The sequence below is a fragment of the Poromitra crassiceps genome, assembly GCF_964638095.1.
Source record: "Poromitra crassiceps genome assembly, chromosome: 2".
Taxonomy (NCBI): Eukaryota; Metazoa; Chordata; class Actinopteri; order Beryciformes; family Melamphaidae; genus Poromitra; species Poromitra crassiceps.
The window spans coordinates 24,131,137-24,150,016 of record NC_139624.1 but is presented as its reverse complement, the minus strand read 5'-3'; the positions used below and the strand labels follow the sequence as shown (position 1 = coordinate 24,150,016).

Sequence of the window (18,880 nt, the reverse complement as noted above, 5' to 3'; positions counted from 1 at the left end):
GCATGCCATGTCAGGTTCAACCCATTTTCTTGAGCTTTTGGGCCTGTGGATCCCTGACTAAAAGGCACTTCACTTGAATATGCGACAAGTTGCATTAGGTAGCGTGGATCGCGGAGCATACGAGGATCCCTGAAGGCAGCAGAAGCTATCGCGTGTTTTTAAAGCACACGCAAGTTATGACGCGCTATACACGCGGAAGTTGTTTATCTCAGCAGATCGAGGAGCCGACCGACATTGAGTCGCGTTACATTTCTTTCAATTTACTTATATTAAAAACGTTTATCTAATCTTTGTATGTTTATTATAGCTGGTCGGAATGGGGAAAGCCGATTTTCTCAGTCCGAAGGCAATAAGCAACAGGATAAAATCCAAAGGTCTTCAAAAGTTGAGATGGTATTGTCAGATGTGTCAAAAACAATGCCGAGATGAGGTACGTTCGTTAAGCTCATTTTTATCCGTTAAAGTTCTGTTGTTTTATATTTTAATTCGTTTAGTTATTGTTTTGAACACTTTTCTCCTTCCCGTTTGTTCACAGAATGGATTCAAATGTCACTGCATGTCTGAGTCCCACCAGAGACAGCTGTTGCTGGCCTCGGAAGACCCAAACCAGTTCATGGACTATTTCTCGGAGTGAGTGCCGTCCGTTATAACGTTAGGCTAATATGAAAACAAAGGCACGTTATTACACATAGTACATTTATTGTTATTTCCTCTTTCCTAGGGAGTTCAAAAGTGACTTTCTGGAGCTGATCAGAAGACGCTTCGGTGAGATTGGACGTTGTTACAACAGTTTTCTGTATTAGTTCACCCTAAAACAGCCTACATATTTTCCCTCTTACCTGTAGTGCTATTGTTTTGGGGTGAGTTGCAGAGTTTTTGAGTTATCAGCCATAGATGTCTGCCTTAATTCTCTTGAGTACAATAGGACTGGATGACACTCAACTTGTGGTGCTCGAAGCACACACAAAAATACATTTGATTCAACAACAAAACTATGTATGTATGTAAATGTATCTCTTTGCCGCTTGGAGCACCACAAGCCGTGTGCCTTCCAGTTCCATTGTATTTAGTTCCATTGTATTTGAGAGGAGGCAGACATCTCTACAGCTGAATGGCCGATATCTCCAAAATTGGGCAACTCACACCAAAACGACCTAAATTGATAGATAGCACTACAGGTAAGAGAGCAAAAATATATCTTTTTGATTTGGAGGTGAATTTCATTCTTCAGTCTTCATTCTTCATTCTGAGTCTCAAAGTAGCGCGCCAATATGGCGTTGCAGGCTCCGCTAAAAATGGCCCTCCATCTTCATACACGTAGCAATCACAATAAAACAGTACTTGTCTGACACACAAGGGTGTTGTCCCATTGGTTTTCCTAAATATTGTGTAGTTTCCAATACAGAGCCAGTAATCATGCCAGAGCCTGTAATGTCTTTTCTGTTGAAAATGGCCGTTGATGTTCTCCCGCTTCCCAGCGGGTGAAACGGCACCATCTCTGCTGTGTCTAACGGGTGGAAACCCGTGTTACACATCCAGAAGAACAGAAAGTGGAGTAACACTCACAAACTAATATTACACATCCAGAAGAACAGAAAGTGGAGTAACACTCACACACATCCAGAAGAACAGAAAGTGGAGTAACACTCACACACATCCAGAAGAACACAAAGTGGAGTAACACTCACACACATCCAGAAGAACAGAAAGTGGAGTAACACTCACACACATCCAGAAGAACAGAAAGTGGAGTAACACTCACACACATCCAGAAGAACAGAAAGTGGAGTAACACTCACACATCCAGAAGAACAGAAAGTGGAGTAACACTCACACACATCCAGAAGAACACAAAGTGGAGTAACACTCACACACATCCAGAAGAACAGAAAGTGGAGTAACACTCACACACATCCAGAAGAACAGAAAGTGGAGTAACACTCACACACATCCAGAAGAACACAAAGTGGAGTAACACTCACACACATCCAGAAGAACAGAAAGTGGAGTAACACTCACACACATCCAGAAGAACACAAAGTGGAGTAACACTCACACACATCCAGAAGAACACAAAGTGGAGTAACACTCACACACATCCAGAAGAACAGGAAGTGGAGTAACACTCACACACATCCAGAAGAACACAAAGTGGAGTAACACTCACACACATCCAGAAGAACAGAAAGTGGAGTAACACTCACACACATCCAGAAGAACAGGAAGTGGAGTAACACTCACACACATCCAGAAGAACACAAAGTGGAGTAACACTCACACACATCCAGAAGAACACAAAGTGGAGTAACACTCACACACATCCAGAAGAACAGAAAGTGGAGTAACACTCACACACATCCAGAAGAACAGAAAGTGGAGTAACACTCACACACATCCAGAAGAACAGGAAGTGGAGTAACACTCACACACATCCAGAAGAACAGAAAGTGGAGTAACACTCACACACATCCAGAAGAACAGGAAGTGGAGTAACACTCACACACATCCAGAAGAACACAAAGTGGAGTAACACTCACACACATCCAGAAGAACAGGAAGTGGAGTAACACTCACACACATCCAGAAGAACACAAAGTGGAGTAACACTCACACACATCCAGAAGAACAGGAAGTGGAGTAACACTCACAAACTAATCCTCCCGTTTGCTCCTCCTTCATCCGCAGGGACCAAGCGTGTGCACAACAACATCGTCTACAATGAGTACATCAGCGACCGGGAGCACGTCCACATGAACTCCACACAGTGGGAGACGCTCACAGACTTCACCAAGTGGCTGGGCAAAGAAGGTGAGTTGACTCCAGGGTTTCCATGGGTGTTTCCCAGATTCCCACCACTAATATAAGATTACACGCTGCATTTTTGCCATTCTTCACCACAACATCGAGTCTGGAAACACATGATATAGAAATAAAAATGGGGGGGGGGGGCATGGTGGTGCAGTGGTAAGCGCTGCCGCCTCACAGCTAGAAGGTCCGGGGTTCGATTCCCACCTGGGACGCTGTGAGCGCCGAAGGAATGCGTGCCCGTCCGCATGTCCTCGAGTGCCCACCGCCCCGGGTGGGGTCGTAAAAAAGGCCTTTCTGTGTGGAGTTTGCATGTTCTCCCCGTGCCCCCTGGGGGTTTCCTTCATATAGGAACCAAAAACACCAAAAACATGCAATATCCTGGTTGCTGATGTGGTGCCTCCTCTGGTCGTTAGGGGCGCTTGTTCGGAAGGAGGGGAACTCGTTGGAATAGCATGATCCTCCCACATGCTATGTCCTACCGGTGAAGCTTCCCCTGTCAGGTGAAAAGAAGCGGCTGGCTGCCCATGTCTCGGAGGAACCATGGAGCCAGTTTCGGCTCTCCCCAGATCGGCAGAGGGTGGAGTAGCAACCAGGATAAATAAATTAAAATTAGCACTAATGGGGGAGAAAAACGAGAGAAAAAAATTGTGTACGGTAAATAAAAGGTACTGCAAACATCTGTAAGCAGGGATGTAAAAATCTATCTGTGGAATAGAAACACCTTTCTTGACTGACATACAACTTTATCATGTGTGTATCATGCATTTATCAACTAAAACATAAAATATATATATATATATTTTAAAGACTAAACAAATGCCCTTTTGAAAATATTGTGCATTTCATTCTGCCGTAAAAACTAAAGCTTCTCCCATCATCCAAGCACAATCAGCCCACATACCTTTATAGCTGATTGTGTGAAACATTACCAATGTGTACAGACTGCCTTTGTTGTTTTAGTATGATGTATAGCAATAGCAGGCAGTGTGAAGTTTTCAGCTGGAAGAGGCGATTTTTAACGTGTAGCATCTGTTACCGCTAGGTTTGTGTAAGGTTGACGAGACCCCTAAAGGCTGGTACGTCCAGTACATCGACCGCGACCCCGAGACCATTCGCCGTCAGGAGGAGCTGGATAAGAAGAAGAAGCAGGACCTGGACGACCAGGAGAGGAGCGCCAAGTTCATAGAGGAGCAGGTCCGCAGGGGCCGCGGGAGCAAGGAGCCCGACGTGAGTACACACACACCTCAGGCACCTCAACCTCACAGCATACACAGTTTAGCACCATGAAACAATGTTTTGCTGTATTATGTTCCCAGTTCCCTTAACCTCACAGCATAGAGACAGTCTGCATGTCTGGGAACGCCCATACAGGCTCTAGGAACGCCCACAATAGACGCTGGGCTGGGTTAGCTGGCTCAGCCTTGCTGGGGGCGGGGTCAGGGTGGGTAAATTCCCTTGTTCTATCCATTCAGCAAAGTTAGAATTTAGCTGATAGCCCAGCCCAGGCAGACACGATCGGGGATTTAACCACCGCAGTAAACGCACATCTGAGCAGACGTCTTGTGTTCTGCTCTAGAACCCCCAAACATGTAGTTTAGAGCAGCAGCACCGTCTTTTGGTGAGTCAGCCCATGAGATATATCGGCGGTTTTACCCCACTCACGCGCCAGCCGTTTAACATTTTGTGGGCGTTCCCAGACATGCGGACTGTCTCTATACAGTTTAGCACCATTAAACAATGTTTTGCTGTATTATGTTCCCAGTTCCCTTAACTCATTCTCTGCCAGGGTCATTTCGGTCTGTGTGCTCCCAGTGCCAGGATTTTGAGCATATTTCCTGATCTTCCAGGACCCACAGAATATTCTGTGCTAGGAATAAAATTACACAACATATCTCACAATAAAGCAGAGACTCTCTTCTTACCCCTTGTAAAAAACTGAAAAACTACCATGTTTCCTTGTTTAGTTACAAGCAGTGGAAGTTAGCTTGTTTTCACTAAAAATGCCCTCCTTGGAACAGAAACAGGAGAAAAAGAGGTTTTTAGTGAAGGACACCGTTTCAAGCAGAACTCTCTTTTGAGCCTTTTATTTTTTGCCTCAGTGACACATCAGACACATTATACAGTATTTGTTTTCCCAAATAAATAAATAAAAAATAAAAAATAAGAGAATGTATTTGAGGGAGCTGTGTCGGTCCATCCCGCCCAGTGAGCGGCTACAGAGAGAGAGAGAGAGAGAGAGAGTCTGGCCCCTGGGGTTTCTTGACAGATGAGGCTTGGCCGCAGTATTTATCAAAGTATGATAAATATGTGCACAAAATCAAATAAATAATTTACTTTTACAGTTGCCATGTGGATTTTTAGCTTAGCTTGATAAAAGCATAAACAAATGGAACGAACCCTTATGTGGTCACACTCACACACTCTCTCTCTCTCTCTCACACACACACACACACACACACACACACACACACACACAGGAATAACGAGTGCTGTAACGTTACCTGCTGTCACGTTACCTCTCATAACTAACGTTAGCACAGAAGATCACACAATAGCTACGTTAGTGCTGTAAACGTTGAAATGTTTATGTGACACATGTTTCGCCTTGGTTGCTGGGGACGGGTGTGTGACGCAGTTTGACGCGTTTGACGTATCCATGTGATTCCCCCTCCCTTGAGTGTGACAGAGCTCTCCCTTGAGAGGGAGAGCTGGCAAGAGGAAACGTGAAGCGAGTCATGCCGGCGGCATAAGTTATAAACAATGCGTGACAATTATACTCGAATGTTGTGTGTGTGATCATTTCATCTCAAACGCGATACAAAAAATAGGCTACTTTTTACCATCGTCATCGCTCTCTCCAAGTGGCACCCATTTCTCCTCCTCCGATTCATCTGTGTCAGACGGATCAGAACGCTGTGAAGGGGAGCCTTCGTCGCCATGGCGCTCCGTCGTGGAGCAACAACAAAAACGCCGGCGTCTTCCTCGCCATCGCCGCCATCCGAGAACTCTGGGTCGGACTCTGTTTCGACCACAGGCTCCACCCATAAATACTAAACTAGCGGGTTCCTTTTATCAGTTTGACCTGAAACAATGTCACAGGCTGGGAAAGTGTCTGATGTAATGTAAACAGCCAAAACATGAAAGTACGTCCGGGTACGTCTTTGGCAGAGAATGAGTTAACCTCACAGCATACAGTTTAGCACCATTAAACAATGTTTTGCTGTATTATGTTCCCAGTTCCCTTAACCTCACAGCATACAGTTTAGCACCATTAAACAATGTTTTGCTGTATTATGTTCCCAGTTCCCTTAACCTCACAGCATACAGTTTAGCACCATTAAACAATGTTTTGCTGTATTATGTTCCCAGTTCCCTTAACCTCACAGCATACAGTTTAGCACCATTAAACAATGTTTTGCTGTATTATGTTCCCAGTTCCCTTAACCTCACAGCATACAGTTTAGCACCATTAAACAATGTTTTGCTGTATTATGTTCCCTAGGAAGCTCCAGTTTTCACAGAGCTCAAGCGAGAGAGCGAAGAAGAAAAAGGTTTGTTTGTTTTTTGGAGCAATGGCTCTAAAAAATGTCACATTGTCATTTGTTCTCATATATATATATATATTATATATATATAGTATTTCAGAATTACATTTCTTTCGTGGTCTCTGACCTTTAAAAGTTGGCTGTGAAAGTTTTGTTCAACAAATTAAATTGCAACACATTTGGAAGATGCCCAGATTGTGGTTTTATTCACCCTCATAATGTATGTGTTTTTTTCCCTTTCAGTTGCCTTCAACATGGGCGCCTGTTCATCTGTAGCTGGCCCGTCAAAACCAAGGTAGTTTATTTGTTTATTAAAAGGATCCCCATTAGCTGCTGCCTAGACGACAGCTAGTCTTCCTGCGGTCCAAGACAAAATACACATTACATGACATGCAATAATTAAAATACAAAAACACAAAGGAAAAGAACAGAAGAAAGAATAAAAAGCCAGTCTAAGCTAAGACAGACAATAGCATGGTCAGCTAGCCCTCTTGCTGGCCAATAGCCCAAATATTAATATATGGTCCGTACAACGCTCTGTACTTTAGAAAACAAACATAGAAGGAAAAGTGATGTGACAAACATCATTGTGTGTGTGAAAGTGTGTGTGTGCGTAGATGGAATCTGAGCATCCTTTTAACACATTCACTGCCAGCCGTTTTTTCAATACTGTAGGTAGGTTCTGCCAAGTTTTTTTTTTGAGGATTCTGGCTCCTCTTTCAAGAGCCGAGGATTCTTTTCTGCTAAGATTTTGTGAACACAAATGATCTCAAAATAACTAATAGAATGTGTGCTTTCTCTGTCTAAAAGAGTTAGTTTGTAGAGTTAGTAGTTATGTAGGCATTAGCAGTAGAATACAGCATGGTTTCAGCGTCTGAAAATTTATTCTGAGATAAATGGCTTTTTGTGAAATTCGATAGAACAGTCACTTTAACCATTTATTTTTGGCGTAAGACGTCAGACATCTAAACAATAGTTTTGAACAGTAATTTCCTCCATAGCAGCAGGAAACCCCCCTCTCCTTCAAACTCCTCCCTCCGTGGGTGTGTCTCTGGTGGCTTTGCAGCGTTTGTCACAAGCGAGGCTCTGCCTGTCTGTGCTGCCTGGCTGCTGGCGGCTGCTCTTTGGGCGAGTCTGCATGAGTCGTTTTGGTTGTGAGCTCAGCTGCAATGAAGCTGCGTGCGATTGTGGGCTTTTTGCCGGTGTTTCAAAGTGTGTTGCACGCATAATCTATTATGCAAATTTGCAATCCCCCACCACCAGCTCCCAGCGCGATAATGCGCGAAAGCGAAAGCGTTTTCGCCAATCCATTTTACAGTATGAGAGAATGGTTTCCTCGCGCGTTCCCCTGCAGTTTTGGCTCGACTTTTTCTAGTCTGGAGAGCACTGTCGCCACTTAGTGGGTCGGTGGAATGGGTTGTACATGTTCGGTGGCTCCAATATTTTTATAGGAGACGTGGGGGGCGTTGATCCACGTCCCACCGTCAATTTTTTTTTTTTTTTTTTTTTAAGACGAGATATCTCGTCATTGGCAGTCAACCGTTGGATTTTTTAAGACGAGATATCTCGTCAATGGCAGTGAACGTGTTAAAACCAACCCTCCCTTTGATGGAAAAAATATTGCATGGTAGACAATTCCAAGCGGCTCTGGACCTGTATATGACAGTTTTCTTCATGTAGTTGGTTTTGGTCCGGGTAAAGTCATCTGATCACCACTCGCCCATCTGGTGGAGTGTGTATGAATACTTGAACTATAAATGATGTTGAAAATAAATGTAGGAGTTTGAGTTTGAATAACTCTGAAAATCAAAAGTAGCTTGGCTGTTAGTCTTTTCTCAACACGAAGCCATGTAGACCTAGGGGACCCAGAACCAGCCTAGCTGCCTTATTTTGTGCTCCTTCCCTAGTAGACCTTTAGACGCAGATGACCATACCACAGAGCAATAATCTAAATGTCACAGAACTAATGAACAAACAATTTGGCGAAGTAATAATGGTGTAACAAATGATGCACATTTTCTAGTAATGGCAACAGCTCTACCCATTTAGGCAACCACCCTGTTGATGTGCTCGGACCACGACAATGAACTGTCAAGCCAAAGTCCAAGAAGCTTCACAGTTTTTACTTGCCGTATAGCATATATCAGTAAACTCATTTTAGGATTGTGTGACAAATTACAATCTATGATTAGAACCAAAAATTATACACATAGTTTTAGATATGTTAAGTATGAGTTTATTAAAAAACTATAACAAAAAAACACACACACAAAACACTTTACCACTATTCCTTCAGAAGTTGTAGCTGTCATAGACTGTTGTTGCATAGTTGATTTCTCTATTGCTGACTAAAATGTGTTATCGTAAGTCGCTTTGGATAAAAGCGTCTGCCTAATGATGTAATGTAATGTAATATAATTTGCATTGATCCAGTTGTATATAATGCCAAGCTCTTCATACAGAACCTGGTTGAGCTCTGCACATGTAGGTGCCGCAAAATAAAGAGTTGAATCATCGGCGTACATTGTCAGATTAGCCTTACTAAGTGCATAAGGCATGTCGTCGCAACCATTAAAATATACTCCCTGTGACCTGGCAGACAGAGAAATCATAAGCTACAGAATCACAGTAGTGAGGCTCCTATGCTGTTAATTGATCATCAGGCAGGTATAATGATGCTATTTGTCTGTGGCTCCCTTTAGCACTTCGCTGGGTCCCAGCGCCCTGAAAGCAGCAGCGGCCTCCTCCAAAAGGAAAGACGCGTCTGGCGCCTCCGAGTCTGACAAGAAGAAGAAGAAATCAGCGCTGGATGAGATCATGGAGGTGGGCGGTGTTTCTTCTGCATCCTGTGTCTGAAGATGGCTTGTGATTCTGTATGCGTCTGGGTTAGGGATGCACCATGATATCGACACATCGGTATCGACCGATAAAGGCTTTCAAATGAAATATCGGCATCGGCCCGAAATGAACATTTCTGCCAATACAATCGGGGCACCTAGAATCTATTAGTCTGAGACTCTGGGACAGACGGCCGATGTTTTGGGGTTCCCGGTGTAGAGCGGACGTCCGCACCAAGATTTCTGCTTCCGTCCTCGTTTACAGTCCGACGACGTCGACTCTTATATGCAGTTATTTGTATATAGAGATGAGTCAAAATGTCGTGGACCTAAAACACCTACAGAACGTATCGATCAATCAACTCCAACTCCTTTTTTTCACAGAAGCGCAGGTCTTGGCACAGACATCCGCTCTACACTGGAAACCCCCGAAAAATCGCCCGTCTGTCCCAGAGTCTTAATCGTTGTCAGACCGATCAGACTCTGGGTTCCCAGATTGCTGCCAATATGACAGGCCGATTCAAATATGCACAAATGCTCGATGCTTACATAAATAAATACAAATATGGCATGTTTTACATAACCTAAGTTCAAGTAGTTTTCTTATTTTTCCTAGTGAATGTGTACATTTTGAAAAGCATTGTACTTATGTCTGCATCTGCCAGTGGGCGATCACGATAAGAGTAGGTATAATAATATGTTAATTCCACTACAGGAGAGTTGATGTTCTCTGAAATTAGGTGGGAAAAAAGGTGCGCGTATATTGGCATATGGGATATCAGCAAAATTCCAATATTGTGCATCCTTAGTCTGGGTGCGTATCTGTGTTAGCTGCAGCTTGCCGTGCTGAACCGTTGTATCTGTGTTAGCTGTAGCTTAATGTACTGAGCCGTCGGTAGGGGTGGGGGGGAAAATCGATACACCATAGTATCGCGATATTTTGCCTGACGATATTGTATCGATATTTGGATGCCAAGTATCGATATTGCAAAAAAAAAATAAGTGCAGGCCATGCCATGCCAGGCCACCGGGCATCTGTCCGAAGCGCCCGATGGTGCAGTCCGCGCCTGCAGTGGTGTATTGAGTCCAGAGAAGCCTAATAATGTAGCCTACGTGTGGGGCAAAAACAAAACAAAACAAAAAAACACTGCATGTTTTACTTCTGGTGAGGTCAAGGAAAAGGTAGGAAAAGGAGTTAGGAGTGACAATATATCGAAATATCACAATATTCAATATATCGCAATACTAGCATATCGCAATACTATCGTATCGTGACTCAAGTATCGTTTTAGTATCGTATCGTGGGCATCTGGTGATTCCCACCCCTAACCGTCGGTGATGTGTTTGTGTTCAGATGGAGGAGAGGAAGAGGCAGCAGCAGCAGAAGCAGTCGGCCAGGACAGAGTATTGGCTGCAGCCCAACATCGTGGTCAAAGTCGTCACCAAGAAGCTGGGAGAGAGGTACCACAAGCAGAAGGCCGTCATCAAGGTAAAAGGCTTCTTAAACCCTATTTGCATGGGACTAGTATTACCTGGAGACCTCGTGATTTAGAAATGAAACCCCCCCCCCCCCCAACGTCTGTGTTTCTGGCGGTGCATTCGCACACGATAAGCAAAGTCTGTGTTGATTTCATTATTTATTATCCCAGTGGTTTAAGTTGCAGCCTCCAGCTGGCTGGATAAGTGAACAGCAGAATCATTTGCACTTCCAATCAGAATTTTTCAAAATAAAAGCTTTCGTTCAAACTCGATAAAATACACAAATTGAACTGATGTCACACAAATGTAATATACATGCCCTTGGAGAAAGTTATATTGCATTTAGATACATTGGATACTTTGATATTGTAGTGCTGAAGAATTATTGTAGCCTCTTCCCGTAGCCTACTCACACTATCTTAAGCTTGCTCCGATCACTCAGAAGTCCATTAACCCATTGATACCTGATGCAGCATTTGTGTGTGTATCCCTTTAAGACCGCGAACCGCGTGACGCGGTTCGCGGTCTTAAAGGGATACACACACAAATGAGGGATATACACGCAAATGCTGCATCAGGTATCAATGGGTTAAACAGGCCAATTTCAAAAATTGTGTTAAAAGAAAAAAAAAAAACACGTTTACTTTATTTTTAATGGTACATCATTGATAATATCATCAGTGACATCATCAGTGAACTCGGAATTCTGACTTTAATCTCAGAATTCTGACTTTATTCTCAGAATCCTGATTTAAATTTATAATCTCAAAGATTTTCATCTAAATATTTTTTTTAATTAGGGGGCCCTTTACACGAGGACAGTTTCTGGAAGAAACAACACAATAGCGTTTCCTTCACACCTTTTCCTTCACACCTTCTCCCTGTTTACATGAGCGCTGTTGAATTTTTAAAACGCCATAATGTACATGCCAGGTCGCTAGGTGGCAGTGTGATCACCTTATTCTTTGCCCATACAAGGACGCTTCTGCATGACGTAATTTCGTAATCGTCTTTCCGGTTTTAAACACGGAAGTAGAGTACGCCTTCCGCAGTCATTTAGACTTGCCAAAAAGCTTTTTTCAAGCTAAAAAAAAACCCAAACTATTTTAAAGTTTTAATATTTGTCGGGTGAGAATGTAACATATATGTGACCAGTTTATCAGAATAACGCCTATTGTAAATCTTTAACGAGCAGCGAGGACCGGGAGCGCTGAGTGTGCTATCTGTCAAACCCTACTGTAGGCTACTGGCAGTGAGAAAACATTGTCGACGTGCTTTGGTAACTAACGTTAAATGCCGACCTGGTAGGGCTGGGCGATATGACGATATATTTCGTCTGGACGATAGAAAATGTATTTCGTCTGATATGATGCTCTATCGTTTATATTGCTCTTTACGGCAATATTGTCCGTCATTTGGATGACGCTGTGCACCAGACTCTGTGTCAACAAGCCCGTTGCGTCCCTTTATAAGTGGCACAAATCAGCCGTGAGTAGGCTAAAGAGAAGGGAGATATTACCTCCACTCCGTCTGCCTTGTCTACCCAGGCATTTGCGCTGTGTTAAGTCCGCGTTTGATGCATATTTGCGTGTGTCCTCCTAACGTTAAACCTGGCAAAACATCTCCTCTCATCATCCCAAGGAAATCCCTTGAGGGCTGACAACAAAACGTCTATCGTTAGCTTTAGCTTTTAGCTTTTCCTGGGTGAGTTGCGTTGGTTATCGTGCGTTCCCTTATCGCAAAATAACTGGGATGTGGAGGCTAAATGACGTCACATCCGTTTTGTTAGCATTCCATTTGCAGAAAAGTTGAGCTGGGAAGTTCACTGTTCACTGGTCAGATCCACTAGCTAGCCAGGCTAGCCATTGTTAGCAATAACAGTTGATAACAAGGCATTTCGTGGCATTTTGCGCATACAAACACTGCAGCCTCATGTCCACACAGATAGAAGTAGGCTGTGCTGTGTGTACAGCTGATTTAATGAGACACAAACAAGACAGAAGTGCTAAATAGCATTTATACGATTATAATTACTGTTGTTGCGTGGCGCAGCCATCTTGGATTTTTTACGTCGGGGCTGCTGAGGCTCCTACGAGTTTGGAATGGGAAATACCAGCTCTAGTGATGTCACGTCCCAGCTCATGAACTTTGAACCGGTAAGATTACCAGTTCCCTGTTATAAAGGAATGCACGACTAACGTTGTTCTTCTTCTTCTACTGTTTTATTCTTCTTCTACTGAACATGTAGGTATTTTGACGTTGACTAAAGAAATACTGCCGCCTAGTGGCCGCTTTTAGATATGATTCCAAATTAGTGCTTAAATCAAACACATCAAATGCTAGTGTCCTCTTTGAAAATCGAACTGGTGGCGTGGTTCAGTTTGTGTTTCATTCTACTGCCCTGCAACTAATTATTATTATCTGTGTTGTAAAGAATAGCCATGCTTATCTGTATTCTGAATGCATGTATCCTTTGTGAGGTTTGACAACATTTTAACGGGTTTAACTGCTACATAAATAAATGGCCATGTGGTCATTTTATATAAACTATAAATAGAATTTACAGAAAATATGCTATATCGTGATATATATCGGTATCGGGATATGAAATGACTTATATCGGGATATGAGATTTTGGTCATATCGCCCAGCCCTACGACCTGGTACAGCCATCGGCTCCTCGCAGCAGTAACGTTATGAACATGTAACTGAAGTTGGCCGCAGTGTAGCTTAATTCTGAATGTTGCCAAACTTCATTCATACTAACGTTTTATATTGAAAATGGTTGCCAACTCGCGCACGGCTATGGCGTAATCGCGTGTGTCGCGTGTGTTTCTGAAATGTGCCGTCTCAAAGCGATTACATGGAACGATCAGCGGGGGGGGCGTCTCAAAGAATTTCACTCTGGAAGGTGGTTTCAAAATGTGTCATTTCCTAAGCCCAAATTCGCCGTCGCCGTCAAAGGGAGGCACTAACGATACAATAATTCCCTGTCACCATAGGAAACCGTCCTCGTGTAAAGTGCCCCTAAGAGTCACTCACAAAGTTGATTGAGGCTATGTAATGGTCCATTGATGTAAGTCTTTGCAGTATATAATGACATGTGACATTAGTAATGTCACATAATGCAACACTGTTTGGACGTCACCTGCAATTACCACTCAGGGCCATAGGTGTCACCCAAGAGAACAAAACGGAAATCTTAGAGATTATCACTTTAAACTCAGAATTAAAAACAAACACAAAAACGCAAGTGACCCTAATCATCTTTGGTAGTATTAAATTGTGTGTAGTGTATTATTATTGTTTTTTGTAGAAACTTCAGGCGACCCTATTTGAATTCCAGGCGACCCCACGGTTGGGAACCACTGCTTTAGCTAATTGCTCCCTGCCAACGTGAGTTCCTGTTGCCAAATCTCGTGAGGGTGTTGCTGAGACAGAGACAGGTCTTGAACAAATACAATTTTCTCCTGATCTGTCTGTCTGAAAAATGGCATTTTAGTGTCCGAATGTTCAGATATGTGGCTTCGGAAAATGGGCCGGATATTTACTTTGATGACTATGGGGTGAAATAATCTGTCATAATCTGAGATCACGTTCACTCCTCCCATTGACTCCAATAGACTCAGGACCTGCCGCAAGTCTCGTAAGTGGGCGTGGGCATGGAAAACCATGGGCAAAACCCACGTGACACAAATGCAGGAAGTGACTTGAAGATGAAGTGTCTTGCTTATATCCCACTGTCTTTGGTAATACTAGTCCCGTGCTAAATGCAAATAGGACTTTACTCTATATATTGATAGGGGTGGGTGGACTTGTGTGCATGTGGAGAAGACTGATCATGTGAATAGCTGTGCGTCTTTTCACCGTAGGAAGTGCGAGACAAATACACAGCCATGGTAAGCATGATCAACTCCGGAGACAAACTGAAGCTGGACCAGAGTCATGTAGAGACCGTCATTCCCGCACCAGGTAAACTGTGAGACTATTAATAATCTCTCTGTATCCAGTGATCTGTATCCACCTCTGTAACCTATGACCTAAAACCACCTTCTGCCCCCTGCAGGTAAACGGGTGTTGGTTCTGAACGGGCCGTACAGAGACACCGAGGCTCTTTTGGACGGCATAGACGAGAAGAACTTCTGCGCCACGCTGACACTGGACTCTGTAAGTAATAAACAGCAGCAGCAGCCAGATCTACAGTGTGTTTCTACACTTCTGTCTTCTGCTATCTGATGGATAAATGGTGCCTGTTGTTTATTGTTCGTTATTAAAGGAAGGCTTTGCAGATTTCAACCCACTTTGTATCATTACAATGTCAGTAATATTATGCAGATGGAAAGCCTTCACCATGTGTTCCTGCGCTGAAAGCTCTGCAGTTTATTCCAGGCACTTCCGTCCATATCAACATTCTGGAGGCGGCTGTTATTTTTTCTGTATGCGCACATCCACGGAGAGCCTTAACACATTGAGTGCCACAGCGCTTCAGTAAAATTGTCTGGAGCCTGTGCCAGATTCACTTCCATTCAGTTGAAAACAGCTATAGAATTTTTTCTATTAGAGCTATATTGAGAGGGCTGGACTCTACTGAAACATTGAACACTCCTGCTTCTTCCAAAGAAGAAATTTTGTTTCTAGACAGTTCCATTATGAAATGACAGCCTCTGTAATAAGTGCACTTTCAAGGGTTTTCTGCCGTTTTTTTTTACTTTTCAAGATATAGTGACTTTTATGAATACTTTTTGCACTCTAATTTCGAGCACATTCACTGACTCTGGCTGGTGTTTTCTGATGTGGTGGCGTAGTGTGGTTTCTGTGCAGCCTGCTCCCCACACCCCCTCCACCCCCCCCTCCACCCCCGAGCTGCGGGCTCCTCCCCACACGCACAGAGTACAGACTCGTTTTTGCCCCGGACAGATCCCAGCGCGCAACAAGGAAGTGCCAAACGCGACTGAACGAAAAGGGCTTGGCCGTTCGGCTTCGGGTGCTGGCTTTCTGGCAGGGAATCATTTGGAGAAACAGATAGATAGAAGATAGATATAAGCAGAAGAGCTCAGTTGTGGGCACGGATGCAGCCGAGCCAACTGTCCGCTCCGCTGCAGACAGAGCAATCAATACGGCTCTGGCTGAAGTATGCATCGGTTTCCACTTTGATCACGGCTTTCTCCGCTGTCTCCTGTACAAAGTAAAGGATCTGAGGTGGGTGGAGCAGCTCCTGTGACGATGTTTAAGGTGGCGCCGTGTGATCCCTTGAAGGGATTCATGCTCACTGGCTAGGTACGACCTTAAACAGCAGAATTATGGAATAATATGAATTATGATTTTAGGACGTCCACAGACGTCCTTGGCACTCCTCGTTACTTTTTTTTAGGACGTCCACAGACGTCCTTGGCACTCAATGTGTTAACAAGCCTTAATGACTCATACCAGCTGGTGGGGGCAGAGTTTCTGCAGGCATGAAAAAAGGATATTTCCCCCGTGTGGAAAACGTATAGAGAAGGTAAGCACTGTCGATCTGCTTATATTACCGAGATTATAATGATACAAAGTGGGTTGAAAATCAGCAAAGCCTCCCTTTAATAGATTTGTTCTCTACATTACATGTAACTTGAATATAAGATGAATGAATGAATGAATGAAGGAATGGATGAATTAATGGGTTAGTCCAGTCCAGAGCTTTTCAAAGTGGGAGGCGGGCCTCTCCAGGAGGGCTCCATACAGTTTCATTGGAGGCTCAGTGAATGGAAGTGGGAACAATATGACATTAGTTATCAAAAGGAGACAACGGAATAACCTAAATGTGTGTGACGCGCAGCGTAAGAAACAGACCTTTATGCATCTGCAGTCTGAAGATGCAGTCTGAAGTCAAACAGCAATATCAGGTTAAATTATTGAGTGTCTACACCAGGGGTCACCAACCTTTTTGAGGTCGAGGGCTACCTGAAGGGTAGAGAGTCATGTGGGGGGCTACCTGTTGAAATTTGCTCGATTTACCTTTAAATAATGAGTACGGTATTATGCGTTTAATCGAGACATACACTCTTTTCTTTCACTGTTGTGAAGAAGAACTCTTCCTCCCACTCCTCTTGAAATTGGTAATGTTTTTTCTTCAGCTGGCAGTCGCACTGTTGCAGAGTGAATGACGTAGTGACGTAACGTAAAACTAAACTTTGACCCCAGCCCAGGTGGATCAAAATAGTTAATCAATAATTAATTATACACAGAAAATAAATTATACACAGACAATAAACGTTTTTAAAACGTATGCATTGTTAAACCAATTATTTTCTACATTTGTGTGTTATTGTGGGAAGGGAGGAGAAAAACAAATACAAAATAATTTTTCTGATTATATTTTTTTGTTTTGTTTTTTTGTTTTCCCTTTCTTTCCCCTGTGTCTGAGCCTGTTTGTCTGTTTTGTCTTGTTTGTGTAAAAAAAAAAAAAAAAAATTTTTTTTTTTTACATCTTTCTGAACGTGGCCTGCGGGCGCCACAGCGCCACCCCGCGGGCACCTGGTCGCCCGCGGGCGCCGTGTTGGCTACCACTGGTCTACACTATATGGGATGAAATAACATAATCACGATCTCATAGGCATCTAGGAATTGAGCAAAACTAAGCAAGTAAAACTCCGTCTAGTCGGCACCGTGGCGCCGTAGCTAAGCAGGTCTGACTGTGGCTACTAGTCTTTGGATGGGAGACCATGGTGCTGGAAGTGGTGTTTGAGGACCAGTAGGAGGTGCTCTTCCCTCTGGTCTCATGAATAATACCCCCAGTGCCCCAGGGCAGAGACAGGGACTCTGTCCTGTGAGTGAGCCCCGTCCTTCAGATGGTCCTGACTCTCTCTGGTCAAAAAAGATCCCATCTGCACTCATTGCAAGAGTAGGGCTGTAACCTACTGCTGGTGCCCTGGCTCAATTCCCACACAGGCCTTTCTTCCATCATGGCCACCTAATCATCACTCGTTTAGGGTTAGGCCGCATTCAGATTCAATCCGACGAGACGTCTTGTAGTCTGGCTGTAGTATGTCGGGGTGGGCAGATCTCACTTCACCCCCCCCCCCCCCCCCCCTTTCTGCTTTCTCCCCTTCAAAACGAGCAATGCGAGCGTCGGATTGTATCTGAATGGGCCCTTAGGGTTGAGGACTGAATATGCCAATTAGATAAGATCATTATTTAATTGGCACATTCAGTGGATGCTATATATACTGTACATATACATCGGTGGTGGAGAGTCCCCCCTCCCACACACACACACACACACACCCTGATAAAGCTCTTTGGGTGCCTTGAAACACACTATATAAATCTAATCTATTATTATTATTATTATTATTATTATTATTATTATTATTATTATTATTATTAGACACTTTCTGTACATATGTATAGCCTTCTGTAGACCTGGGGCCTGGTCGAGTGGTTAAGTCAAACCAGATCAAGGGAACAGATCCTGGATCTGTTTATCTCCATTCGTAGTACAGGCCCCTGTAATGTGAATACGTGACCAGATCCACTCACCAGATCTCTATGTACATCTTGCACATGATATGCTGTACTGTATATAAGAAGTTCTTGACTTGGTGAACATGCATGCATTGGGTTTCTTCCCCCATTTGCTGTATTCTTATTCATAATTGTGTTTTTTGTTTTTCTCTCATCTCGTCTTCAGGGTCGAATGAAGGGGAAGAGAGTTGAGGGCGTGGCCTATGAGGATTTCTCAAAGATAGCTTGACCCAGAAAGCCTTCCTGTTGACATGTCAGCAGCCTGCTGGCTGAGGGACTCTACTGTGTCAGAGTTACTTCCCCTTGGCTCCCTGTATACCTGTACTGTACATACATAACCCACAATGCATTTCCTATGGCGTTATCACAGTTGACCTTAGTACAAGTTACGATTTGTTTAATGTTTTTTTTTATTCTGTATTAGTATTCAAGTCGATCAACAATTCAGGTGTATTATTTCTCTTGAATAAAATACAACAAAAGAAACCTCTGGTGTTCTTTGCAAAATACAGTCGGGCTAAATGATTTTTCGAGAACAAACAAAAATCAAAAAATGTAGTTGCACATGACTTTTCAGTGGCACATCGTATACATTGCTCAATGTTACATCTTTCAGTTACACATCTTTGACCTCAATAGGATTATTTTCTTCTCTTTCTCGTGGCCCCTGGTGATATTGAGAACGTTGCCACTCACTCTTTCAAATAG

The 18,880-nt window shown here is 43.4% G+C and overlaps 1 protein-coding gene across 1 annotated transcript; it reads left to right on the top strand.

The window, feature by feature from the left end:
- Window positions 1–216: 216 nt before the first annotated feature.
- kin (Kin17 DNA and RNA binding protein) lies at window positions 217–18,618 on the top strand. The gene is made up of 12 exons (XM_083658424.1): window positions 217–430; window positions 536–630; window positions 722–765; window positions 2,686–2,808; window positions 3,851–4,035; window positions 6,311–6,359; window positions 6,597–6,648; window positions 9,056–9,176; window positions 10,545–10,679; window positions 14,542–14,641; window positions 14,736–14,836; window positions 18,339–18,618. Exons 1-12 carry the CDS (start codon window positions 317–319, stop codon window positions 18,399–18,401), a joined length of 1,182 nt encoding a protein of 393 aa, XP_083514550.1. The 5' UTR covers window positions 217–316; the 3' UTR covers window positions 18,402–18,618.
- The last annotated feature ends 262 nt before the right edge of the window (window positions 18,619–18,880 follow it).